The sequence below is a fragment of the Zootermopsis nevadensis genome, unplaced genomic scaffold (assembly GCF_977971745.1).
Source record: "Zootermopsis nevadensis isolate Lab colony 2312 unplaced genomic scaffold, Znev_1.0 Znev_ptg000017l, whole genome shotgun sequence".
Lineage (NCBI taxonomy): Eukaryota > Metazoa > Arthropoda > Insecta > Blattodea > Termopsidae > Zootermopsis > Zootermopsis nevadensis.
Window position 1 is genome coordinate 9,687,799 of NW_028259149.1, and position 24,250 is coordinate 9,712,048.

General features: G+C 34.2%; 2 protein-coding genes across 5 annotated transcripts in view; both read right to left on the reverse strand.

The window, feature by feature from the left end:
• LOC110833986 (MIP channel family protein big brain) overlaps positions 1-525 on the reverse strand; it is a 40,751-nt gene extending 40,226 nt beyond the window's left edge. The window contains exon 1 of the mRNA XM_087350359.1: positions 400-525. The gene's annotated coding sequence lies outside the window, so the exon portion shown is untranslated. The remainder of the gene's footprint in view (positions 1-399) is intronic.
• Positions 523-24,250, reverse strand: part of Pfk (ATP-dependent 6-phosphofructokinase) — a 33,196-nt gene continuing 9,468 nt past the window's right edge. For 3 of the 4 annotated variants that reach the window (XM_022072611.2, XM_022072612.2, XM_087350358.1), the window contains exons 7-17: positions 17,227-17,415; positions 16,751-16,941; positions 16,477-16,564; positions 13,108-13,254; positions 12,229-12,387; positions 11,410-11,562; positions 10,711-10,810; positions 10,227-10,353; positions 9,461-9,558; positions 8,948-9,173; positions 523-7,049 (exon numbers count right to left, since the gene is read on the reverse strand). In XM_022072611.2, the coding sequence (XP_021928303.1) occupies positions 6,911-7,049; positions 8,948-9,173; positions 9,461-9,558; positions 10,227-10,353; positions 10,711-10,810; positions 11,410-11,562; positions 12,229-12,387; positions 13,108-13,254; positions 16,477-16,564; positions 16,751-16,941; positions 17,227-17,415 (1,617 nt within the window). In that variant the 3' untranslated portion in view covers positions 523-6,910. Of the gene's footprint in view, positions 7,050-8,947; positions 9,174-9,460; positions 9,559-10,226; positions 10,354-10,710; positions 10,811-11,409; positions 11,563-12,228; positions 12,388-13,107; positions 13,255-16,476; positions 16,565-16,750; positions 16,942-17,226; positions 17,416-21,169; positions 21,279-24,250 lie in introns of all 4 variants that reach the window. The other variant, XM_022072613.2, reaches the window with a different exon arrangement.

The following is a 24,250-nucleotide window of genomic DNA, read 5'->3' on the forward strand; positions in this document are numbered from 1 at the left end:
GACACATCGCTTTAAAAATAGGTTAGGTTAATGTTTGTGGATAAATGGCATATACTTTAAAGTTATTATATTTTATTTCAATAAATGACAACTAACCTAACCTATTTTTAAACTGATGTGTCCTGATAACCCACAAGTACCCAAAGCTTAAAGAAATAGTTTGTGAGGGTATGGACCTATTGGCTCAAGATTGGGACCAATAGATCTCTTGGTTCCATTAAACGCATGAAATGTTTTTTGCTCAGCTGAGCAAGTATCAGCTTCTCACGGAAGACCCAGCTCCATGGGTAATCAGTGATACAATGCTGGATGTATGTAAATTTAGTTATGCAACTTTTACATTCTGAATCTGGAAATCACTGTTAACATATTGGCTGAATTTAAGAAGTGTTTACTTACCATAATTCAGTTTTATATATGCTATGATGCACAGAGAGTAAGATGACATTACACATTTATCAGTCTGGTAACATCAATTCATCACTATATTTGATCACAGACACAAATGGTAACAAACAAAACTGTTTTTATACCTTATGGATAAATCCACACTGTTTATTTAAACACTTTACATTTTTCTAATATGGTTATAGTATTTCACTCTTATACAGATTAGAAATTTGAGTTATTAATTTAATTTCTTCTTCATAATAAACAGCACATAATTTTATAATACATATAAATCAAAAACACTGAAGCAGTGGCAGGAGGTTATTGCATTACTGAACTATTGTAGTACTATGCTCTGCCAAGAGTATCACACTCATGATCAGGAGTACCAACCTGAAACAGTGCTTCTCAAAATCTCACATTTTGTAACATGCCTCAGTATTTCAGGCACACTTTTCATGAATACAATTGAAATTATATAATGTTTTGTACAACTACACTAAACTTATTTTGCTTAATAATTATATTGCATATCTATTGCTTTAAAGAATAGGATAGGAATTTCTTTGTCAAAGTCTGTTACAGGTAAAATGGGCAAAACTACAACAAATAAGGCAAGAGCCATCATGTTAATTTGCTTCAAGGAAGTAATCATCATATAAAAAAAAATCTCAATTTTGTAAATGTAAATAATAAACTCGTGTTTGAACATATTTTGTTGTTTCTTAGGTTAATTCATTATGCTGTATCAATTGCAGAGGTTATTAGCATTTCATGAGACATGGCTGGAAAATTACAAATATTATAAAGACAGTTCTGCTCATATTAACTTCGCTGTGATGTGTCACATCGCTAATTTAATTTAGACATCATGTTTAAAGCATTACCTTAGTTGATATTGAAACAGTAGTTTTAACAAAATACATACACACATCAAAAGCAATGTTCGATTTCTTAACATAATCACTTCATTACTGTTAGGAATTGAGGTAATACATTTATCAAGCACCAAGTAAAATATACAAAATGATTATACTATTCACTGTCTTCATACATCCAAAAAGGTAATTATGCTTTCCTTCTACCACCAAATACCATTTCAACACATTCAATGCCACTAATAAGTAATGTTCCAGAGGGCACATCTTTCCTGCATAAAATTACTGAAACAGTTCTAATGTTTTTTTAAAATAACTACGCATTTTTTGCAAACATATTTTAAAATAAGAAGATGGCTGTCATCTGAGTTGTAGCGATCATCACTCTACAATACCACCACCAACTCCTTTTACAACATTCAATTGAAATGCTCTGTTAACATATCTGAAAAATTAATAGCTGCATTTTCATTATATGTAATGACTTTTCTCTCAACAAAAACACACCAAGCAAAAATTAACTTACACTAAGGAGTGAACCACTGTCAATAAATTTCAAAAATGCTGTTTTGGTTCCTTTTTGAATTTATCCCTTTTCCTTCATACAAAATTGTTCTTTTAATTACCCATCATTATGATACACACACACTTGTACTTAGTGTTCTTTAACACAGTTTATATGTATTATCTCAGGTCAGCATACCTTTACTTATTGCCTTTAAATTAGAGAAATTTTATTTTTCTTAACAAATTTTTGTTTAAGGAACAACTTTCAATGAACACATAAATGTAACACTTGGTTCTTTGATGGTAGACTATCTATATCACAACGAAGAGAATTTTCATATTTCACTATATATCTCATATTATATACATATTTTTTTAATCTCCTGACATTTCACTATTAATACCATACCACATGTAAATTTAACATGAACTCATCACAAATTCTTTCACAATAAATGTTTTGTGACATACCACAAATAAAGTTCATAATATCCAAAGACCTGATAAAAAATACTGTTCCAGACTTTGGCAAATCAAATACTGAGAGGCAGAATACACAATGAAGTATATTATTATTTGCAAATAAACCTTACCCTTTTTTACAGACTCACGCCTCCAAAATAAATAAGTTTATTGATCTTCTTCTTTCTAAGATATTTCCAATTTGTGTGGATCACAAACACAGCTTGTATGCCTGTGTTCCTTTAAATATCAGAGATCATGAAATTTTGCCATCTTAATTAACGTCCCCAACTCAAGCAAACACAGTAACTTCAAGGTTTTATGCAATACTACACAGTATTTTTAAAAGCAATTCTTACTAAAACCAATAACAATGTCTAAGGATGAGAGAGAGCATATGGAGTCACCACAAATCAACTTAGCATACCCTGTGGCAAAATGTAGTCACAGACCACAATAAAAATTAAGTATTAAAAATGTCACTGCAAAAAACAAAACTTCGATGATCATCTGGTCACATTTTGCACTATAAATTTCATATAAGTATGATGCCATGTGTAGCTTGCTTTCTACTTGTACTTCATCACAGAAACTGCAATTTTGCACCACGTGCTACTCCACATCTAAGGGCCTATGGATGTGCACAAAATAGATAACTTATATTGTTTCTTTGCTAATTTTGCATAAAAAAGGACCTAGCCTGGCAAAGGTGACACAACAAATTACATTTGTCCTTGAAAAGGATTACCTCCAACTTAACAAACACAGAGCAGTGTGGTATGAGAGCAACGTAAAATGAATCAGCTTTTTAACAAAGAAACAAAATGACTGATTGCATAGCTTTGTTTACGGAACATGTATGCTGATATTCAGAATAAAACACACTGCAGACCAGAACGGACAGGTAATTATGATATGACAGATGCTGTTCTCTATAAAAATAATTTTATGTTCTCAAAGGATTTATAATATTTCTACAAATGAGAGTACTGACAGCCACTGGCAGATCTACAAAAACCATAAATTATCACTGCAGAAAGTCCTCTTTTATACGAAAACCATATTGTCCATTACAAAGCAGTTTGTTATCTGACTAATTACATGGTTCACATTGTCTGTACACAAAGGTAGGCTGGTTAAATTGAGTACAGGATATCTTGACAAATTTGAGACTAAAATTATACCTTAATAACATAATTTTCTAATGGTTTGTAACATTAAATTCATTATGTGACAATTATGCTGGAAACTGCATGAGGTGGATCTGATAATAGTTGCTTCAAAAGTTGACTTATTTCCTGTCCTTGGATGATTTATTGTTATTCTACTGCAATATATTTTTACTTGCATTTATTTTATAGATAAGTGGTAACAGACAAGATCAAACCCAAAATCCTGTAAATACTAAATTTGTACACTAACCTCTGGACCACCCTGGTGGCCCCTGGTTGTTACACATTTTACTATGGTTATACAGTTTCTTACATAAATATGTAATGAGGCATTCTATCTACCATGTTTATACAGCTGAAAACTTCATGCTCATCACATAGATCACTGATCCTTTGTAACAATATTATTTTAGTCAGAAAAAATGAACCATCTAGTTCAGCGGCCCCTGATCTATTTATGCGAGGTCTCAGAAAATGAGTTTGAATATTTCTAACTGCATACACTACTGTTCCAATTTTGCAATTACATTTTTATGCATGGGGGTACTATTAGGTTCTCAAGGAGGACTTTGTTGCATGGAGGTACACAAATCTAACAAAATATAATACACAAACATATTTCAAAATTTATTAACATAAATGCAGCTAACTTTAATCAATGTGAAAAGACAGGACCACAAAAATATAATAATTTTTGAAAATCCTATGAAAAAGTAAAGCAAACACTTGCCATCTGATCTAAAAATCCTTGGGGCAGTAATGTTAACATTCTCCTTTTCTAATTTAAAACAACAGAACAATTACCAAAAAACCACCTTTCATTAAAAGGACTTAAAAGCCACAAAAAATAATCTGGGGTCTGCACACGAACCTTGGAACACAAGCTATTGGCCACTGCTCCACATAACTAACAAATCACACCTTACCAATAGCACTTCAAACTGTGAATGTGTAATACATGCTTTTAATGTAGTTAAAATCCATTTAAACTGACACAAATATGCACTTTTTTACTCTGATAATATTTCCAACACAGTGCATACTAATCAGTTTACCCCATAAAAGGAAGAAACAGTTGGCACTATTTTACTGGCCTGCACCAAGATACTGTTCTTTGAAGAGACACATGTATTTTTCAGCAATACTCAACACTGCCCATTTCCCTACGTCACACAAATGCAACTGATTTTTATTATATGCACCTGTATCTGTGCATACCAAACTTCCTTACCCTCTGACCTGTCTGGTAATCATATTCAAACTGAAATGTGTTTGTGTACTGTACGTTAGTCAAGGAAAATGTCAGGAAACACTTTCATCACAGAAAAGTCCACTAGACTCGTCAAACAACAAAAACTGGGGTGGACTTATAACTGTACAAGTTTTTGGGATTTTACCTCTCCCAGTAGCAGATTAATTTACTGTAACTGCCTGGATTTGGAATGTCACCATTTATACAGTTAACCCTTAGTAACAACACAATTCCCTCTTTGAGGTGCTACTATTTGTTTATTGAATAGGTTCAGTCTGTAACACACAAGTTGGTTGTCAGTATTTTTACAACTGGACATTCCAGGCAGTTGTCAGTATAGCCAGTGGAAACAAAATGGCATTGTGTTATACCAAACATGATTGTGATCTTTAATTGTGCATATGTACTGCCACAGATGTCAGTGGATGGTAGCTAGCAGGGGTAACACTGTACTGGCGGCTACCCTTTCAAATGTCTATTCTGTAGCTTTCTTGGGTGCAATGTGATGGAGGAAGTATTTACAGGGGTGCCATATTTGAGTCTGACTACAAATACATAATTAGTTTCTTTCCTTAAGGATGAGAAATTTTACCATATTCTAAAGACACAAAAAAATTTCAACTTACCCAGTATAATTATTATCTTCCAGCAACATAATTCAGTCAGAATCCATTATCTTTGGTTGCTAGTATTGGTAGAAATAATAACAAATACTAATGTTAACTAACAAAATATAACATCATTAACGCTACTCTTGTATTCAGGCCTTGCCTACTTCTTACATAATGCCTACGAAGAATAAACAAAGCCTGAAAGAGCTAGACTGTAAGTGCAATTCTTCAAAATAAAACCCAAGTCAACACTTTCAAGCTGAGATATTACAGCTAGAAACCGAGATTCGGTTGAGGGTCCTATTCACTCCACATCCTCCAATTAATCTCCATAATTTCAGCCCTTAAAAGATGCTCAAAAGCATTTCCGGAAAGTACAAACATTATAGCAAATAAATAACATTATCTAAACTTCTTAATTATGCCAAGTTTATATCACATGTATTTTCTACTATTACAATATTCATAACCAATGAAACATTACAACAATCAATGAGAAATAAGAGTTCCATTTTTATCACTGAAGTGAAATATCTTTAATTTCAATTTAAATTTCACTTCAGTCAGCAACTGTGTGTAAATCAGAGTGTACAAATATTCAAGAATCTGCCTTTGCCATCACTTAATAGAAATGGAACATGGCACATGTGTAAATAAACTTGTTATGCATGTGGTATGCAGAGGTCAAAACTAATTTGCATTTTGTTTGATAAATGGCATCAGTTGAATACTGTAATTTTCAGTCTTGCAGTTACCAAGAAAAGGGACAAAAAGACCACCAAATCAAAAATGAATTACTGAAAGGACACGTAACTTATACAAATATATCATATACAATGAAGACAAAATTACTGCAGATAAAGGGATGAAGGTCTCTAGGCACAAATTCACATTTTGCAAGTTTAAAGAGTCAAAACCAGTAACTGCAGAGAACTAGGCTACTAATTATCTTTAGTCTTGTTTGTAGCTCTTCAAATTCCCATACTTCTGATTGGCTATCGATTGCAAAATTATTAGAAAAAGATTAATTAAAAATATATTTGAAAGATTTCTTAGGACGCATTATCAAAGTGCAAAGAATGTCTTGTTATAAGTTTTGAATTTCTCAGATCTGTTCTAGTTAAATAAAGAATACATGTTAAGTGGCAAACATTTTAAGGTTTCCTTCATGTCAACATACAGCATTACCACTAACAAGCCATTTATGTTATAAGACAGAAATGCAAGTAATTATTTAACAAGGGATAAAAACATTGTATTGTTAATTGCGTATTACATTTTAAATATCTGTCTTTTCAAATTTTGTGCTATAAACCTGCATTCATGAAATTCAATCAAAGAGATGTCATCCTACAGCAGTCGAACATCAGCATCTCAAAGTTATGCTTAAAGATTAATAATACATATATGTCATATCAGACTGGTCTGTGTGTTGAAAATATTACAGTAACATATGCAACAGATACATTTATTGCATCAGCAAATAACCCAAACTGCACAAATCCACCACTCTCACATCTGAACTGTTTGTTTCCATCTCTGTCAATTAAACACCACCTTCCAGGTAAATTCTAGATGACATCTAGTATATATTCTAGGAGTGACTAATGTTATCTTGCTCACAACTATGCTGTGTGTTTATATGACGCCTTCGGCCACATTCGTGTCCTCTACAGTCATGTACATACCTTCCTCCTCGTAGGCACTCTCATGCTTTGCCAAGATTCGAAGCAAAGGGCGCAGCTTCAGCCACCACTGGTTCTTTGGTATTCGATGCCTACGAAATAAAACAGTTGTAACTAAATATTCATTTCAGTTCCAAGTATATTCACCTGATATCAGACCAACTAAGAAAAGAGCTTAAAAACCTCCACTCTCTGAGCCATATCTTGATTAACATCACTGCAAAATTTAATTCAAGTTATAGAATTCTTTGCACAAGCGAATAAAAATAGAATGTGGAGATGATATCTGTACATACAGGAACGTTCATCCAACATACAGACTTTTCTTTGAACAGTCACTTAGAACGTAGGCACCCACCACGCATTAACACAAACAGTCTGTCATGATGAGAAGTGTACAATTCATTTCAATCAATAAATGCACGTTTGTTCTAGTGACCAGTTAGCTGTCAACTCTCTTTGTGTTTCTGTCAAACCAGGGTGAGATGCAGTACTGAACAATATGTTTTTATTGGTAATCTCTGATAATAGTAAACAAAGGCTGATTAAATTTGGTATGAAGGTACAAATGAGATGTTGTCATCTGGGTTTAATTTTGATTCTTATTAGTAAAATTTACTACACGCTTGACTTAAACCAACTGCTCAAAGAGAGTCTGTTAAAACAAGACATACATTATTGTGGTACAAAATTTTTATATTAAACATTTTTCAGTATAGTGAATATTTATGACAAGTAATTTCTGAGTATACAATATAACCTGTAGTGTAGATTTTCAACAGCAAATACAGGTAAACCTCGATTTGCGCCGATTCAGAATAATGCTGCTTTTGAAACCAGCAAGTCAAAAAGTGAAAAAAAAATATTTTACTATTATTTATAATGTTTTACAAGTTTCTCATACTGATTCTTATACTAAATCATAATTCTTACATCGCTGATTTTGAATAAAAATTATAAATACAGTCACCTCTGCACTCATTGCTAAGTAGTTGGGAGATAATTCCTAAAAATCCACCAACATTGCACAACAGTCACGTGAGCATTGGTCACTCTTCACGGTGAGTCATTTGCGTTCAGCCTCATAAGATAAATAAAGATAGTTCCTGTACCTCCTAAGTGGAGCATAGGGCCCCCTTTCGGAGGTTTCATAGTCTTTAAAGCGTGCATTTAAGAGTAGTGAGTGACTAGCCCACTGACTCTGCACAAATTCTATTCACTGCTGATTTGACTGCCAGAGCCATCTAGCAGTGAAGCAGTGAATCAGGAGAGACTTGGGTGAGAAATGGCCGCTGAATTTTGCTTATGAAACATCTCGTATCATGCTTGCAAGGTTCTTTTTTTACATGTTGTTCGACCACTAATCTGCAGTAGCAACTGTTTTATATTTATAAATTGTAGAAGAGCCACCATGTCTGGTAAGTGAACGTGTTGCTAAAATGTTCTGTAGGTCTATTGCGTTAGAAGATAAGATGGACGTAAATCGTAGAATAGAAGGTGGTGATACCCATCATAATGAGTGCAGAAGTATGAAGTTGCTTCCTTCCACTGACTACCATAATGAAAAATTCATATAAAATAAAACAGTCAATGCAACAGGCTACGAGAGTAAGTGCAACGCAAGTGAGTTATAGCAGAAGTAAACTTTTAGAAAGAATGGAGAAATTACTGTTGCTACGGGTGGATGACATAAATCGAAAAAACATTCCCTTGACTGAAATTGCTATCACGGATATCTTAACGGAACTTAAGTCGTCAATGTTTGGGTGCCGGGAACGCATGTCAGACTTCCCATTAATTTACATTATAAAAAGAGTTTCAATTCACGCCAGTTTGTCCAGGAACGAATCCCTGGCGTAAATCGAGTTTTACCTGTATGTACAAACAATAATATACTTTTACATGCAATAAATCAACACCAATGAGGTATGAAAAATCGCATCTCAAGGCTTACACCTATTGATTTGTTATACCAACACACAACACTTACTCAAAGTCTGTATCAGCTTTCAAAGCTTCAAGAGGAGTTAATCTGTACTGGCGACGAATGACGCCCATCATAACCGCAGACTCAGGAGTATTTATGTATATGCTACCATCCGGCCGACGTTCAGCACGCTTGAGCTGTTCCATCAGCCCTTCAACAGCCTTAGACGCCATCTTGGTTCCCATGTTACGATCAAATGGAGTGGCAGATCCACCTTGCTGCATGTGACCTGAACAAGCAACACCCAACACGCTTATTAATAAACTGCTATATAAGCTTTTATCTTCCTTTCTCCTGTTAAAAATCTAAGGTTAAGTATCAGAAACTATAATTTTTTTCTGTTTACTCATTGCTGTAAAACTTGTTCTCTCACCTAAAAAAGGAACATGGATTGGGGTAGCAATCATGGCCAACACAAAAATTCTATTATGTTTCATATTACTTGTTTTTACAATAGCTTTCAAAAGGATTTTATTTATTATGACAGTGTTTTATTTGCTCTTTGATATTCATTACCCAGGATATTCTGTCGAGTGCTGAAGAGTCCCTTTCCTTCTTCTGTGTAAAGTCGGTAGACAAAGTCTGTGTTGTAGTTATCATTGGCTCTCTCATTCCTGTAAAATCATGACACATACCACTGGTAAGAAATTAAAGCGCTGAAGCTGCCGCAAACCTGGCCAACAAAAATTAATTGTTGTGTCAAGTTCACCATAATTTTGGGCTGAAAATTTTTAACTTAAACAATTTAAAATTTTAAAATATTAACATTAAAAACCTGATTCACTCAACTATACAAAAAACAATTATCATTCACTACAGAATATCAATTTCTGAGTCTGAAAAATACATGTCTAAATAAATGCACTGATGTGCATTGTATTTGCTGTTACCATGGGTATCTGATACACACAATCTGCTTATCACACTTTTGTTGGGAGATGTCATATTTTACAGTAAACTAATTTGTCTTAGAGACCAAATGTTACAGTCAAGTGGTTAGCACTCCAGTTCAAATATCAGCCCATACAAAGGCTAGTCTAATATAACTGGATACAGCCAAACCATGAAGCGGACATGAACATGCCTTGATAGCATTGACCAAGCTTGCCTTTGTCCTTTATTAACGTTTACTGACTGCATCTCATGTCTTACGTGCACTATCAAGCTGATAAATAATTAATTCTAGAGTAAAGTCTGGCAGCAGCTGAACAGTACAAGGATTTAAATTCCCTATTTGTGTATGATAGACAATAATCAGAACGTAATATGCAACATAACACACCTGAGTATGAGTCCTCTCTGAACACCCTCAGCCATCTTTGCTGCCATGTGGTACAGATCTTGTTGCAAATCCTTAATAGAAAATTTCTCTTCAAATATATAAGCTGCATCAGCACCTCCAGCAAGCCCTAAAGAAACATTTCTTCTTACTTTCAAAGAAAAACATAAACTGCAAGATTTCCTGCATGTTTTCACCCAATTTCATGTCAATGCTCAAACTGTCAGTCTACTGGAGATGGATATTTTATTTTATGTTAATTTTTTAATATAAGTCACATGAGATAATTATCATCAAATACTAAAATTACTTCATGAATGTGACTCTTAGTTACCAATTGTAATAGATACACGTGACTGGCTACAACGGACATTATCCAAATAACTTCTGCTACTGGCATTTGTAGAAGTATCACTAGCAGATAACTGAGTCTACTCTTTTAGAATAGTCCGAACTTTTCCAACCTCACTAATATAAAATAACTTACCTGCTACAGTGGCAAGATAACCGCAATATCCACCCATTGTCTCAATTATAAACACTCTCCGCTTTGTACCCTGAGCCGACTGACGGATGCGGTCACAAATCTGTGTAACAGACACAGAAGTGTCATGTTTCAATCAGTATATGATTAACCTCAATCACATTGGGCACTGTCCATTGTATGAGATATAATTTACTATATATGAAGTTTCAGGAGGATTTAAACTCCTGTATTATGGTGCTCTTGGCCAATCCAACGGGCGTTCACTACACTCACTCACTCACAGGCTGACTGCCAGCGACTTACGCTCTCTGCAGGCGGGAAAAAATTCACACATGTGCACGAAGGTCCCCTACACCCCCCACTGGAGGACACCTCCCGTGCTTCATTTGTTTCCATGGGAAAAACTAAGGTCCGATACATTTTGAACAGACCTCGTATATGCCCATATATCAACAACCAATCACTTAAAGATAAGAGTATGGCCAATTCTCAACTTTTTAAATGTCATGTATATTAAATATCCTCAGACAGTGGGCATGTCTGATATAATTGTAATTAATATGTAATAAATCAACTACTGCCATAAATCTTTACAGAAAAGTAACCATACTTATATCATTTATATAATTTCCTGTTTTCAGAATTAACAATTTATCGTAATTCAAAAGCTTCATCGTTCGGCCATATAAAGATCCATACCTCTGTGATTTCATTGAGAGCTGTGTCACAGCCAAGAGAGAAATCTGTTCCGGGCACATTGTTGCTAATTGTCGAAGGGATGACAACAATGGGAATACAAAATTCTGGGTGCTCAGAGCGTGCCTCATACATCTGCAAGGCACCCTGATAAGCCTGAAACATTCACAGCATCTTGTGAGTGATGATACATTTCTTTCAAACTATTGCTAGTGCATCACTAATTCCCATTTATAGATATCTTCACAGACAGTACACAACATTCACTGTAAATGTAATTCTCACATAACATACAGTAAAATTTACTGGTACATAATAACTTTTAACATGTTTGTATTAAAAAGCCCTGCAGTCCTGCCTTTTTGTCTGCTACCAAAATAGACGAAATAAAATGCATCACATCTCAGCACCAACTACAGTCTCTCACATATCAACCAAGAAAGAGAGTATCAATATCTAAACATTGCTGTCTTCTGGGTTATTGCGCTGTGTAGTCTAGTAGATTTCCACCAACGTTTCAGAGCTCATACTGCCTCCATCATCAGGGCAATGACATTCATCGCCCTGATGACAGAGGCAGTATGAGTTCTGAAATGGTGGAAATCTACCAGACTACACAGTGCAACAACCCAGATGACAGAAATCTTCAGACTCACAGCTGTGAAAACTTCAAATCCTACATATCAATATCTAATTGATAGTGACTAGTGGCCAGGCACAGGTAATCAAATGTATAATATATTCACTCATACTAAACCTATTGTTAGAGCACAAAGTGGCCTGGTACTCAGCAGAATGCCAATCAGCGATAATGAAACTGACCTCAAAACCTCCTATGATAAGAAGTCCGTGGACTTTGAATTCTGCAAGTCGAGCTGCCACTTGGGCCATTCGAGCTTTGGGTAAGGTGCGCTTTGTACCTAATATGGCTCCACCCTGTGCTACCCAACCTGTCACATCTGCCCAGCCCATGTTCTGAACCTGAAATGAGATAGTTACACTTTAATTCTGTGGTTTATAAAATTAGGGGAATTAGTAGACAGCAGCAGTGTAGGAAACAGAGAATTATATGCAGTGAAATAAGCTTTAATGCAGGTCACTGCCCATTTTTACATGAAGGAGAAAAAGTGCAAAGCAAAGTAAAGGTGTTCATTGTGCAAAACTCACTAACATATAATATGCCACTGTATCCTTGTATGGGTTACATGTTGTAGCTACAAGTCAGAGCCAAAATGCACACACATACCTGAAGGTTGGCAGAACACCAGTTCATATTAATTGAATTTAAATGGGTGGTACAAGAAATATAGTGAGAGACAGGCAATATTTCATCATACTCTTACCAGGCGAAAATGAGTATAATGAAGAAAGTAATGCAGATACCCAATCAGATAACAAATGTAAGGCTGCCTGAGAAGTATTTAACAAATAAATATCTCACACCAGATACAATTAAGGGTTAAGAAGTGACATAAGTATAGATTGCAAGAGAATCATAAATTTAATACCATTCATAGCAAATTAAATGAGATGGAGTAAGAATAAAATTTACTCCTGGGTTCTTGTAGAGATCGTGACAACTTATCAAATTCCATGAGAAGAGGATATTTATTAAACATGTGAATTAGATCGAGGAAGACCCTACACAATGGAGTTATACCGTACAAATATTTTAAAACAAGAAGGAACAATAGCACTTACATTTCCTGCAAGAAGTCCCTCGATACCATCATGGATGCCCAGAGCTGTATCACCTCGATAGATGCAGTTACGTACAAACGAGCGCACTGCTGCATTCATCCCACATGCTGGTGCACCAATGTGCATTACAGCCAAATTGTAGCCTTCCTGCACAAACAATTATTGCAAAGGTTTTAAACCAAATGCTGAAGATGCAGCTATGATTTAAATATGACATCATATACTGTATTTCCTGTTTACTTCTATTAGTAAACAGTGTTTTGGATCAGTCCAACTGAATATAAAGTTAAACAGTGGCAATTCTGAACTGGTATATGACAGGGACCAGATTCAAATTTTAACCAATCATAACTGATAATCTGAGGTTTCCCTCAGTCTCACTATGTGAATACCAGGACAGTACCTTAAAGAGGTTGTTATCACATCTTTCCAAATTCTTATCTATTCACATATAAATCTTCTTTTTTAATATTGAACAGAATTATCCACTGTAAATTTGTTCCTCTGAACCAAACAGTCAACCCTTCTGCCTTAAAGTTCTTGAATATTTAAAGCAGCGCATTTATCACCAAAGACCTAATTTTTCTTCAAATAAGTGGATTCTACATCCTGCTAATGCACCTTCCCACACAGCATTTCAATAAGTAACTTTTGGCACCACTAAGAAAAAAATACCAGTGTTGGAACATCCATCATACTCCTTGATTTGACATCATGAGACTTTTATGATATTAAAACTAGAGAACTCTTTAAGGTCTTATTTTGAATTTGAATCACTTGGAAACATTCATTACAGAACAATGTAATCACAGTATCAAAGACATTCTGAAAATGACTTTCGGCAATGCTTTCAGACACAGCACGGGTGTTTTAATGTACGTATACTGTCAGAAAGCAAGTACAAAAGCAGTCTGCTTGTCAGAACTTGTATACACAATCTTCTTGGGAGGCAACTTTATGCTGTGGTTTGGCAACATTTAGGAGAATCCATCTTCAAGAAAAAGTAACTGAACAGCAACCTGGTACCAACAGTTATAGAACTATAAGACATTGGAGAAATTTACATTCTGATTGGTGGATATCTGGGCAATGCAAAAGCAGATGTGAAGTGAGGCTTCTTTTCAGGACCAACATGATGTTATAATCCAAGAAAGGGAGCTGGATTAGCTACAAACTGCTACAAAATACCAATGACATTGTAGCATATGTACAACACATTTAAGCGAGTCTACATACAATATTAACAAACAGTAGATTCATTGCCATGCATATAAAAAGATACTTAATACTCTGTCATCTAAGCATTAAAAATAATCTATGAGAACATGCCATCTGAAAATCCCTCTCCTATGAGAATATTAATGTGGACCTTCCTGATGTCAAATCATGAACTTCCATGCTAATAAAAAGGAAAGACAAAGAAAACATGCAAAATCCCATATGAAAGAATGTTGACCTCATTTGAATGGCATTTTAATGAGGAACTGACAACTCAATAAAAGACATGAATGAATGTTGTTCTCAAATTGGAACATGAACAGACAGACAAATGCACATGGCTCCCTTCTATATATGCACCTGGTGCACATTATTCAAATAAATCTCAATAAGAAGACCATATCAATCATGTAGCTGCCTTCTCATGTCATTTCAGAATCACAAAATTAAATTAAAACAAAAGCAGACACTAACATATAGTTTTCACAACAAATCTATGCCATACAACAAAGTACAACAAATGAGTGACCAGTAAACACAGCAGATTTCTAACTTATTTAACACAATGCAAACATCAAACACTGAATCTTACCGAAGACCCCCATAATGTGTCTTGCTATAAAAGGGAATACATAGTTTTAGAATGTATTTAATAAACTGATAAGAACAAACAAGAAGATACTATTCTCAATTGAAGCCAGAGTTTAATGAAGCTAATGTGTTCCTTGATTTTTGCAGCAAAGCTTTACTCTAAATTTACAGTCTCCACACTTGGACTGTAATTGTTAAACTCCCATATAATGTCAATTAGGTTTCAATTTTTAAATACCTAGCCAATTTTCCCAACATTAAATTTTTTCCACTGAAGGTTTTTCTCAGTTCAAAGTTAAACAAATGAGAATGTCATTATATTAGAAGAAAATGATTAAAAATAAAGACACATAAATCAGGTAAAAAATGTTCAGAGATTGTGACCATATACAAACACATCATGTACACAGCTGCTAATTTATAAGACTGACCATTCTACTTGTTAAAGCAGAAAATGTACACAACAGTACATTTCATGCACAATGGTAAACTACTATGATGAAGTCCACTGGATCTGCATTTCTATGCATTTAACCATTACATGTGTTCTGTTGTTCAAGAAACCACAAATAAATAAATATTCGCAGTGTTTGATTGCAATGAGATGCTGTTCAATCCATTTTGTCATATCATTGGCCAACAGGGATCAAAAAGCTGGCCAATGGCTTGGCATTTTCAAAAGAACCTTCAGCTGTAACACAATCTCATAATATTTACCTAAGGGTTCACCTTAAATTGGGTCCTTCACACATGTTTATTTTAAAATTTGCAATTACAAAGTACTTATGCTCTCTGAATACATTATAACAATGCAATCAACTTACCTTACACAACTTCAGAGTAGCAGCAAACGAGAGAAATATTTGCAGAATTAGATTACAAACTGAAGAAATGTAAATTGTACACAAAATCTGGGTCTATTTGGTTTCTGTGCACAGGACAATGATCAGCTTTAGATATATTCAATTTTGAAGAGATAATATGTAATATAATTAATAGATTTTAACGTTTTGCAGTATACCACCAAATGTCTACATGATGCAGCCTGACCATAAATAGTTAACAAGAGTTGGGGGGAGGGGGGGGAAGAGGAAGAGACAGAGGTATGATACCATACGGCATACCTGTCAAACACACAACAGCTCCCAAATTTCAGAAAAATCATTTTGTGTGGCTCTTGCAACATAAAAACAATAAATAGATCTATAGAAAATGCTTTTCTCATAAATTTTCTGGAATATAATTTTAATGCAAAACTTCAAAATATTATTTGTGGGCTTTGGATTCTATATGTTATTGCCAGGGTTAAAGAATCTGTTTTAAATGATCAGCAATATAAACAAGTTCCACAATATAAATAATAACCATCACAGTATATTATACAATACGTAATAAGTTTCTACTGACATTTCTTACCTTCCCCAAATACCTCAGCCCAGGCTATGAGGTTAAATTATAAAATTAACCTGGAAGCACATAAAGTGTTTGACAGACAACAAACAAATAATAAGAGTTAATGATGCCTCACAATACAAGACTGTGATACTGAAAATAACTTACAGATGGACGACCCACATCTTCAACTACAGGTTTAGGAGGTTTCAGTCTTGTAAGCATTTTGTAGGTCTCCAAATTACGCACAAAACTCCTGCAAAAGTAGCAAGCAAATTGCCAAATGTGTAAATCATGTTTAGGGAATATTTAACTTGCATACATATCTTTATATGAGATACTCAGTGCCAAAGTGGCTCAACCCACATATGAGATCATGTGGGTTAGGTCATTGCACTATTTAGATGTTAAGAGTAGTGGCCAGTACCATGATAACACTTACTTGCCACGTAGCTGTACAGCATTTTCCCAGTCCTTATCACCCATGGCTTTTGTGACTGCTTTTGTTTTCAATACACACTCCATCAAAGGCAACCGCACAGCCTGATTACCATCTAGTGAAACCACACAGGATTCAGTCTCTGGAGTGGCTTCCATAAGTGCCATCACAGCCTCTGCACCCATCCGACATCCCTACCAAACAAATATATCCACTTTATATCTGTGACAGAGAGTATGGAATGTTTTAAATCATAGTACTAAAATAAACTCAGTTCTTCAGTCAAAATTCCTGGTCTTGTATTCCAGTCTATAGCTGGCAGTACCAATGTTTCTGTGAGGATCTACCACAGGAATTATAGCATAGTGAGTTTAATTAGATGACCATCCAATGTTGTAACCTACTAATGATTTTATTCAATTGAAGTGTTGGGCTTCTAGTCTCCAAAGAGACTAAAAATAAATATGCAAGAGACATACCAAAACTCTGTCAAAAGCTGATGGATTGCCACCTCTTTGGACATGTCCCAGAACTGTTATTCTTGTGTCCTGTTGCAGGTTCTCCACAACCACCTGCCTCACTTTCTCCGCTGTGATAGGTTCCCCATCCCGGTCAATAGCCCCCTCAGCAACAATGATGATATTGAGCCGCTGTCCTGTAGAACGCTCCTGTTTCATCCAGCCATTACAGAGAGGTGGCCAAGAAATACGGTCAGGGAAAGAAAACAAAGCACAATTAAGGATAAAATTTAACAATATGAATACCATAGCTGATAACCAGCCTGAGCACCCAATGTCACTCTCCACAACCAAACCTTCCAAACCAGAACAATATCCAACCTGCTCATATTCTCACTGTTATAAAATTTTATCAGAATAAAAACATCAGTACACAATCTAGAGTAATGTAGAATGTATCCATTTAAGTCTTAATAAGTCAGCTGCTTTATTATTCTCATCCTGCTGGTCAGATGATGGGTTTAGCCCTTGGGAAAATTGCAAAACAACAATAAATTTTACAAATGGTGCTAAAGACTTACTGATACAGGGAATATCTTTGTTGCTATGCACCACACAAAGTTATTCAGACTTTTCTTATGGACGATAAACTCCCCCACACCACCAAGTTCATAAAAACTAGACCAGTAGTTTTGAAACTGAATAATGTAGAGGGATGAACACATTTTACCTCCCTAATGTATATTCATTTTATGCACTTAGTGCAAAGAACACATAAAAAAGTTTCAAATATAAACTATAGGTCTTAGTGAGATACTCAGGCCTACTTTACAATATACAGCAATTTTTTTGTATGATTAACTATTTTTGAGAATTTAATCTTCATGTAAAGAAGGGATCATAGCAGAGTGAAACAGTTCAATGGAATTTGCTTTAATACATTTAATGTAGTTGTTCCAACAGCAAATTTTATTAAAAACTTGCGAGTACTTAAGACACAAGACACAAAGACAATTTTATGCACAAAAACAGAAAATATATTACACACTACATATCAGTTAATTGCATTCCATAATCACAGACCAAACTGAAGTGTTTGAACAGAAATGAGATATAAACAAACAAAAATAACATGTTCAAGAAACTTGGTAAAATTAATGTTGATGTCCCCTTTAAAAATACTTCGCTATTTAAGTCATTGTTCTCTGGCATTAGAAAAATGGCTGGAGAGAGCTGTCTCCATTGGCAACTCAGATTCATGAAAAATAATCTGTTAAAAACATCTTATAGCATCCATATCTATGAAAAATAACTAAAAATACTGAACAGTTATTTGACCATGGAACTGTTAAATTATCAATAACTCCAGCAGGGGGGATTCATTATGTTAGATGAGTTATGTCACATTTCAAAATTATTTACAGGAATTAATTTCAATAAAATCTGCAAAGTGCTAATTAATTCTAGTTATTGTAGTGTGCGTTAACACACACATGGCTTGTTTCAACTAATACACAGAACACATCAGAATAATGTTTCTCTTTTTGTATAGGAACAAAGTTTTATATTCCTAGTCTATGTGCATGTTAACCAGTCTGTGTAAATGAAACGCTCAACTGATACAAAAAAGAAACAACACCCAAAGAATTGTTAAACTGTTAAAAACAAAAGTATTTACACATAAAAGTAAGTAAAAACACAACTTCAGAAGATACTACCCAAAGTTATATGTATGCCCATATGGCTGATAACCAAACAAAGCTACAAGCAATAAAATTGCCAGCACATTTACTGGTTTTCAGTGTCAAGAAAAGTAATGACACAGAATACATGCAACAAAGCATTCACACACACAAAAGAATAAACCTTAATGATTCCAGTGCTCCCAAATAAGACTCATAACAAAATGTACATCCCCAGCTGCCACTATGATCTGTGTTGAATCCAGAAAATGGAAATGAAAACATATTCAACAACATGTAACTTATAAACAAATTAAAGAAAATTGATGCTATTCTAAACATAAAGCCTATGTATAGTGTATTAAACCATATGTTTGAAAATATATGATCAAAACATATATTTTTAAATGTAATTATTTTAGAAAAAATAATACATGAAGCAATCTTAGTCACAGAGCATGAAAGAACACACATTAAAGAACCAGGACTCATGCACTTTCAAAACTTCCTAACATCAAAAACCACAGCCACAAACAAGTCCTTGCAATTTCAATCATAAATGTCGCTCAGAATTACAAAGCACAGAAAATTCAATGTTCTGCACCAGCATCATTCTCACATCTCTTTACACAACACCTGCTTAAACATAGCCAGTGTTTTCAGGAAATGAGTTTAAAATCATCAAACAAACAGGTACAAACAGTATGGCCCAGTATAAATTTGTCCAGTAAACTAGTCCAAAATCTCTGTAAAAAGAAAACTAAGGGCAGTGCTTCAGGTTTTCAGACATCTTCTGAATGAGTCATATAATATATTGTGTAGTATATAAATTACACTGATTTACTGATATGTCATTACAATAAATTTCTTTTAAAAGTTCTTACAGACATAAAAGAGACAAATTTTCAAGCAGTTTCCTTACTCAAATGTTATACACATTAGACTCCCTACCCAAACCGTAATAACAGCAAAACATGCATTTTGCAACTGATTGAAATTTTCAAATGTATATAATTTCTAACTGAAGTGTGTGGCTACTCAATAACAGTAAATAATGGTTCGAAGTTGTGCATTAAAAGAACATTAATATCATAAACAGATGTTCAGATAATTAAGTTGTAAAATATATTCAGACAAAAACATCCTCTTGAATCAATGTAAAGCTGAAGACATTAATACAGGTCTGACATTTCTAGATGGCCACTCCACTATAAAAACATGGATAATATTCAGAATAATGTTCCTCATAGAAAGAATAGAGTTTAAAAATATGTTACAATAGGGGTAACTTAGATCATACAAATATGAAATGGCATCACTGTTATTTCAAAAGAACTTGTAAACACTAACTGCCTCACTAATTAAGGACATGTCTGGAAAGAGAGTGCCTGTAATTAATTCCACTCTATACTGTAAAAGAGTACTAAAATAATTTGTACTTCCAAGAAATAATTATCAATAAAGTTCAGGTTTGACAGAGTCACAACTTACCAATGTGTAGACCCTTATAGACTTGAAAATAAAAAAGAAAGAAATTTCCCAGTGGACATTTCAAGTCATATCTAACACTCATTCATTCCAATCAAGGAGACAAATACTACTGCAAATAAATCACAATGAACATAAATTTGTTTCCAACAAAAACATACCCAGAGCCAAATTGAATTACATAAACTGTGCAAAGCTTCCGCAAATTTTCATCGAGTATGCACTGATTCAGTTACTCTGGAAAATAGATGATGATTTTGTTTCAGATTAGAGTGCTTTTACACGATTCTAACAAACTGGTCAGTATAGACATGTGCATATTTTGAAGAAACTACTGAAACATTACAATTTAATTCACACCGTGATAAACACTAACAACACTTCGCATATTCAAATACAAATTCTCATACCATACACATATGTGAAAACTGGTTACTCATCATAAGCTAGCATATATTTCTAGTGGTTAAAGGAATTATTACCACACACTGGCTAAACTGGATGCAATGTGTGAACATTATAAAATGTATTGATATGATAAACTGCCCACAAACATATCAGTATGAAACATTAATGGCAAATAGTAAAAGAAGGGTAATTTAAAATGGGATTTATTGGTTTCCACAACAATGGACCCAATATGTCGTCATAAATTGAAATAAATTTTGAGACTTTCAGCTTTTTGGAGGACAGAATAAAACTGATTGCAGATCACTATTCTTCACATATGGAATTCATAGAAACATGAGCAAACACATGGTTTGATACACAGAACTGAGTCCAAAGTTCCTTGCCTGCTGCAGCTTCCTGCATAGTTTAGTGGGCCAACCCCTTTCTGGTGGCCATTCAGGAATAAACACATAGTCTGCTTCACTTGTTAATCCAGCAACCAGAGACAAATACCTAAAACCCCAGACACTTCAAATTAAGTAAAACTTTATAAGTATTTTAATTAATATCCAGAAAAAAATGTAATTTAAAGAAAGATGCATTTGTTAGTGTAGAAAAACATGTCAAATCTTCGATGCCAAATTTTAACACAAAACAGTCCTATTTCTTCTATGCATGCTACACAATCATTTGCTGTAAGAAAATGAGTATATTAATAGTCAGTATCTTACAGATAACAAGCATATTCAAAAATATCTTCCTATATACTACCAGATTAATTTGTTTTACATACAGTGTAAAGAAAGTCTCCTGAAATATCAAGATTAAAATAAGCTATGAAATATGTACAGAATGAGGAACTGAGATTGTTTACATAACATCATCAAAATAATCCCGCTTTCAGCTAACTCACAATAAATCTGAAGTTTCATCACTGCACATATGAAAGCCTGACTGCACTCTGTTATGAACCAGCCGAGTACAATCTGCACTATCACTACAGGAATATTTTGATATATATTAATTAATTTAAAACTTACCAGATGCAGATATGGAGACAAGATACATGATACTTCCCTTAAGGCATTTTTAAATACACTTATCATATATCAGACATCAGTGAATACAAATTGTGTTTCTTCAGAATATTTCAGAAATGGTTTCGCAACAATACAGCTATTTAATACAATTTACAGCCATGTTAACTTTTCAGTACGTTACCCAAAATATGCAACAGTCATGCAGAAATTTCTATATGAGAATTAAATTAGAAGTTATAAACAGCGAATTGCTGTGAAAATAAATATAAAATTCTGAAAGGGGGTCTCAAAACATAAACTAGTAAATAAATATATTTCATTTTGCCTTCATAAATTACACATCTTTATGCCTGTATCAGCCACAAAATCCTTTTTGCAGCATCTTCTTGATCTTCATCTTTGATCTCCAGGCTCAAAATTACAAAGTTATCTTTCACAAACTGTCTTCACCCATTCTGTCTATGTGACCTTTCCAACTCTTCCTATATGTAGTAAACCCTCTTCACATACATTAAAAATTGTAAGTTTCTTGCATGTTTCAGTATATTTAGACCCTAAGTTCTCATTACTAGTGCTTCTATTCTTCTGTCTCTATCATCTTATAGTCTATCTCCCTACCACACTTCACCACTGGTTTAATAAATATTTTCTACAACTTTAAAGTGTCTGTAAATTACTCCACTTAGCATATAAATGTTTGCCTTTTATTCAAACTTCAATAACCATCTGGGTTTATTAGATTTCTCAAATAATTAAATTCACATACCTGATATATTTGCTTATTATACATGTCTTATATCTTACCAATTCTTTCCTTTTAAACATACAAATTTTGTTCCATTAAAACAAATGTTTATGTCACTTGGAGATCAATACATAGAATAAAATGTTGTAATAAATTTTAAAATATGAGTAAAGCAAAGACAATTTTAAATTAGTAGCACACAACAGTACAAGCAAAAGCAAGGCATAACAGACTATTTAAGTGTCTACTACACAAACAAGCAATAACAACTTCCATAACAATTATGCAACATTCAAAATTGAACTTAGAAGCAACAAGAGAACATGGACAGGAAGAATCTTCTATATCATCTACAGATTTTATTATACCATATTATTTGCATTTAGAATATCTTATCTTTCTTGCTTTTTAGTGCTGGGTTGTAATTTGCCTATTTTGGCAGTTATCAAGTAGTTAAATAAATTGGAATGAATTATCATTCAAGATAGAAGTGGTTAACAAGTTTCTCCTTTCCTCCTGAAAGCCTTCAGTAACTCAATGCCTCACTGTCAAATACTGTAGCATGGGGATCACTAGACATATGCCAACTTGCACCTTTGAGTTTCAAAACATTAATAATAAGTGATGAAGAAAATTACTTCTTATTGGTTACTGTGTCAAAACATTTTGATGTGGTAATTTAACAATCTAAATAGCTGATAATTTCTGACTGATAATTACCAATTCAATATAAACTCTCACAAATTCTACTTGGGTCTCAATTCCTACCTAGGCAGATGGCTGGAAATTAAAGAAGATCAGAACTAAAATTGAAAAACAAACTGTGAGAAATACTAACATCCCCAAATGTCTGATTTTCTCATACGATTCTAAGAATCTGTGAGCATAGCGTCTTTCTTTACATGTTATCATCAGATGAAGGATTTGGGTCTTCTGGAGTGTGGCTTGCAAATACTCAGAAGACAAAAAGTTATTAATACTAAAATAATTAATTTAAATTATACACAAGTAAATACTGTCACATAACTTTTCCAGCAAACATCAAGATAGTATAACTACACTCTATACCTATATTTTGGAGGTACCTGATTTGAATCTTGTCTGGATTATTAGCTGTCCTGACTGAGGTTATCTGTGCTTTTTTCAGTCTGCCCAAGTACATGCCAAGGTAGTACCTGAAAACTAGTTATGACCATCTCTGGTGAAGTTCTTACCTACTCAACATCCATGTTCACCTATGTTTCATCCAATCTTTGCAGATTAAATAGCACCGCTAAACAACCTTGGAAAACAACCCCACCAAATCTCAGTTGGCGACACATTGATCACGAAGCACATTCTGCTGAAAATATTAAACTGTTTCTTTGTTGAAGTGATCTCACCAATATTTTTGGACACTCTTGCTGTTCCTATTATGAGATTATACACAATATTACTATATTAGAGATGTTGCCATAGAGCTGTACCTGTGTCTAAGCACCATGTCATAAAGCTACAGAGGGGAAGTGATGTATGAATTAAAGTCATTTCCCAAAATAAAAACTCCATAGATTCTTCATCTTGGCACCAGGTGGTGTGTGATCACTTCATGTTCAGACAACTTCAATCTCTGGGGAGAGAACAGCAGGTACCCACTGGACAGGAGGCTGGGTGAGCCCCAGAACTGGTTTGGATGTGATGACAAAGAGAAACATCCTAAC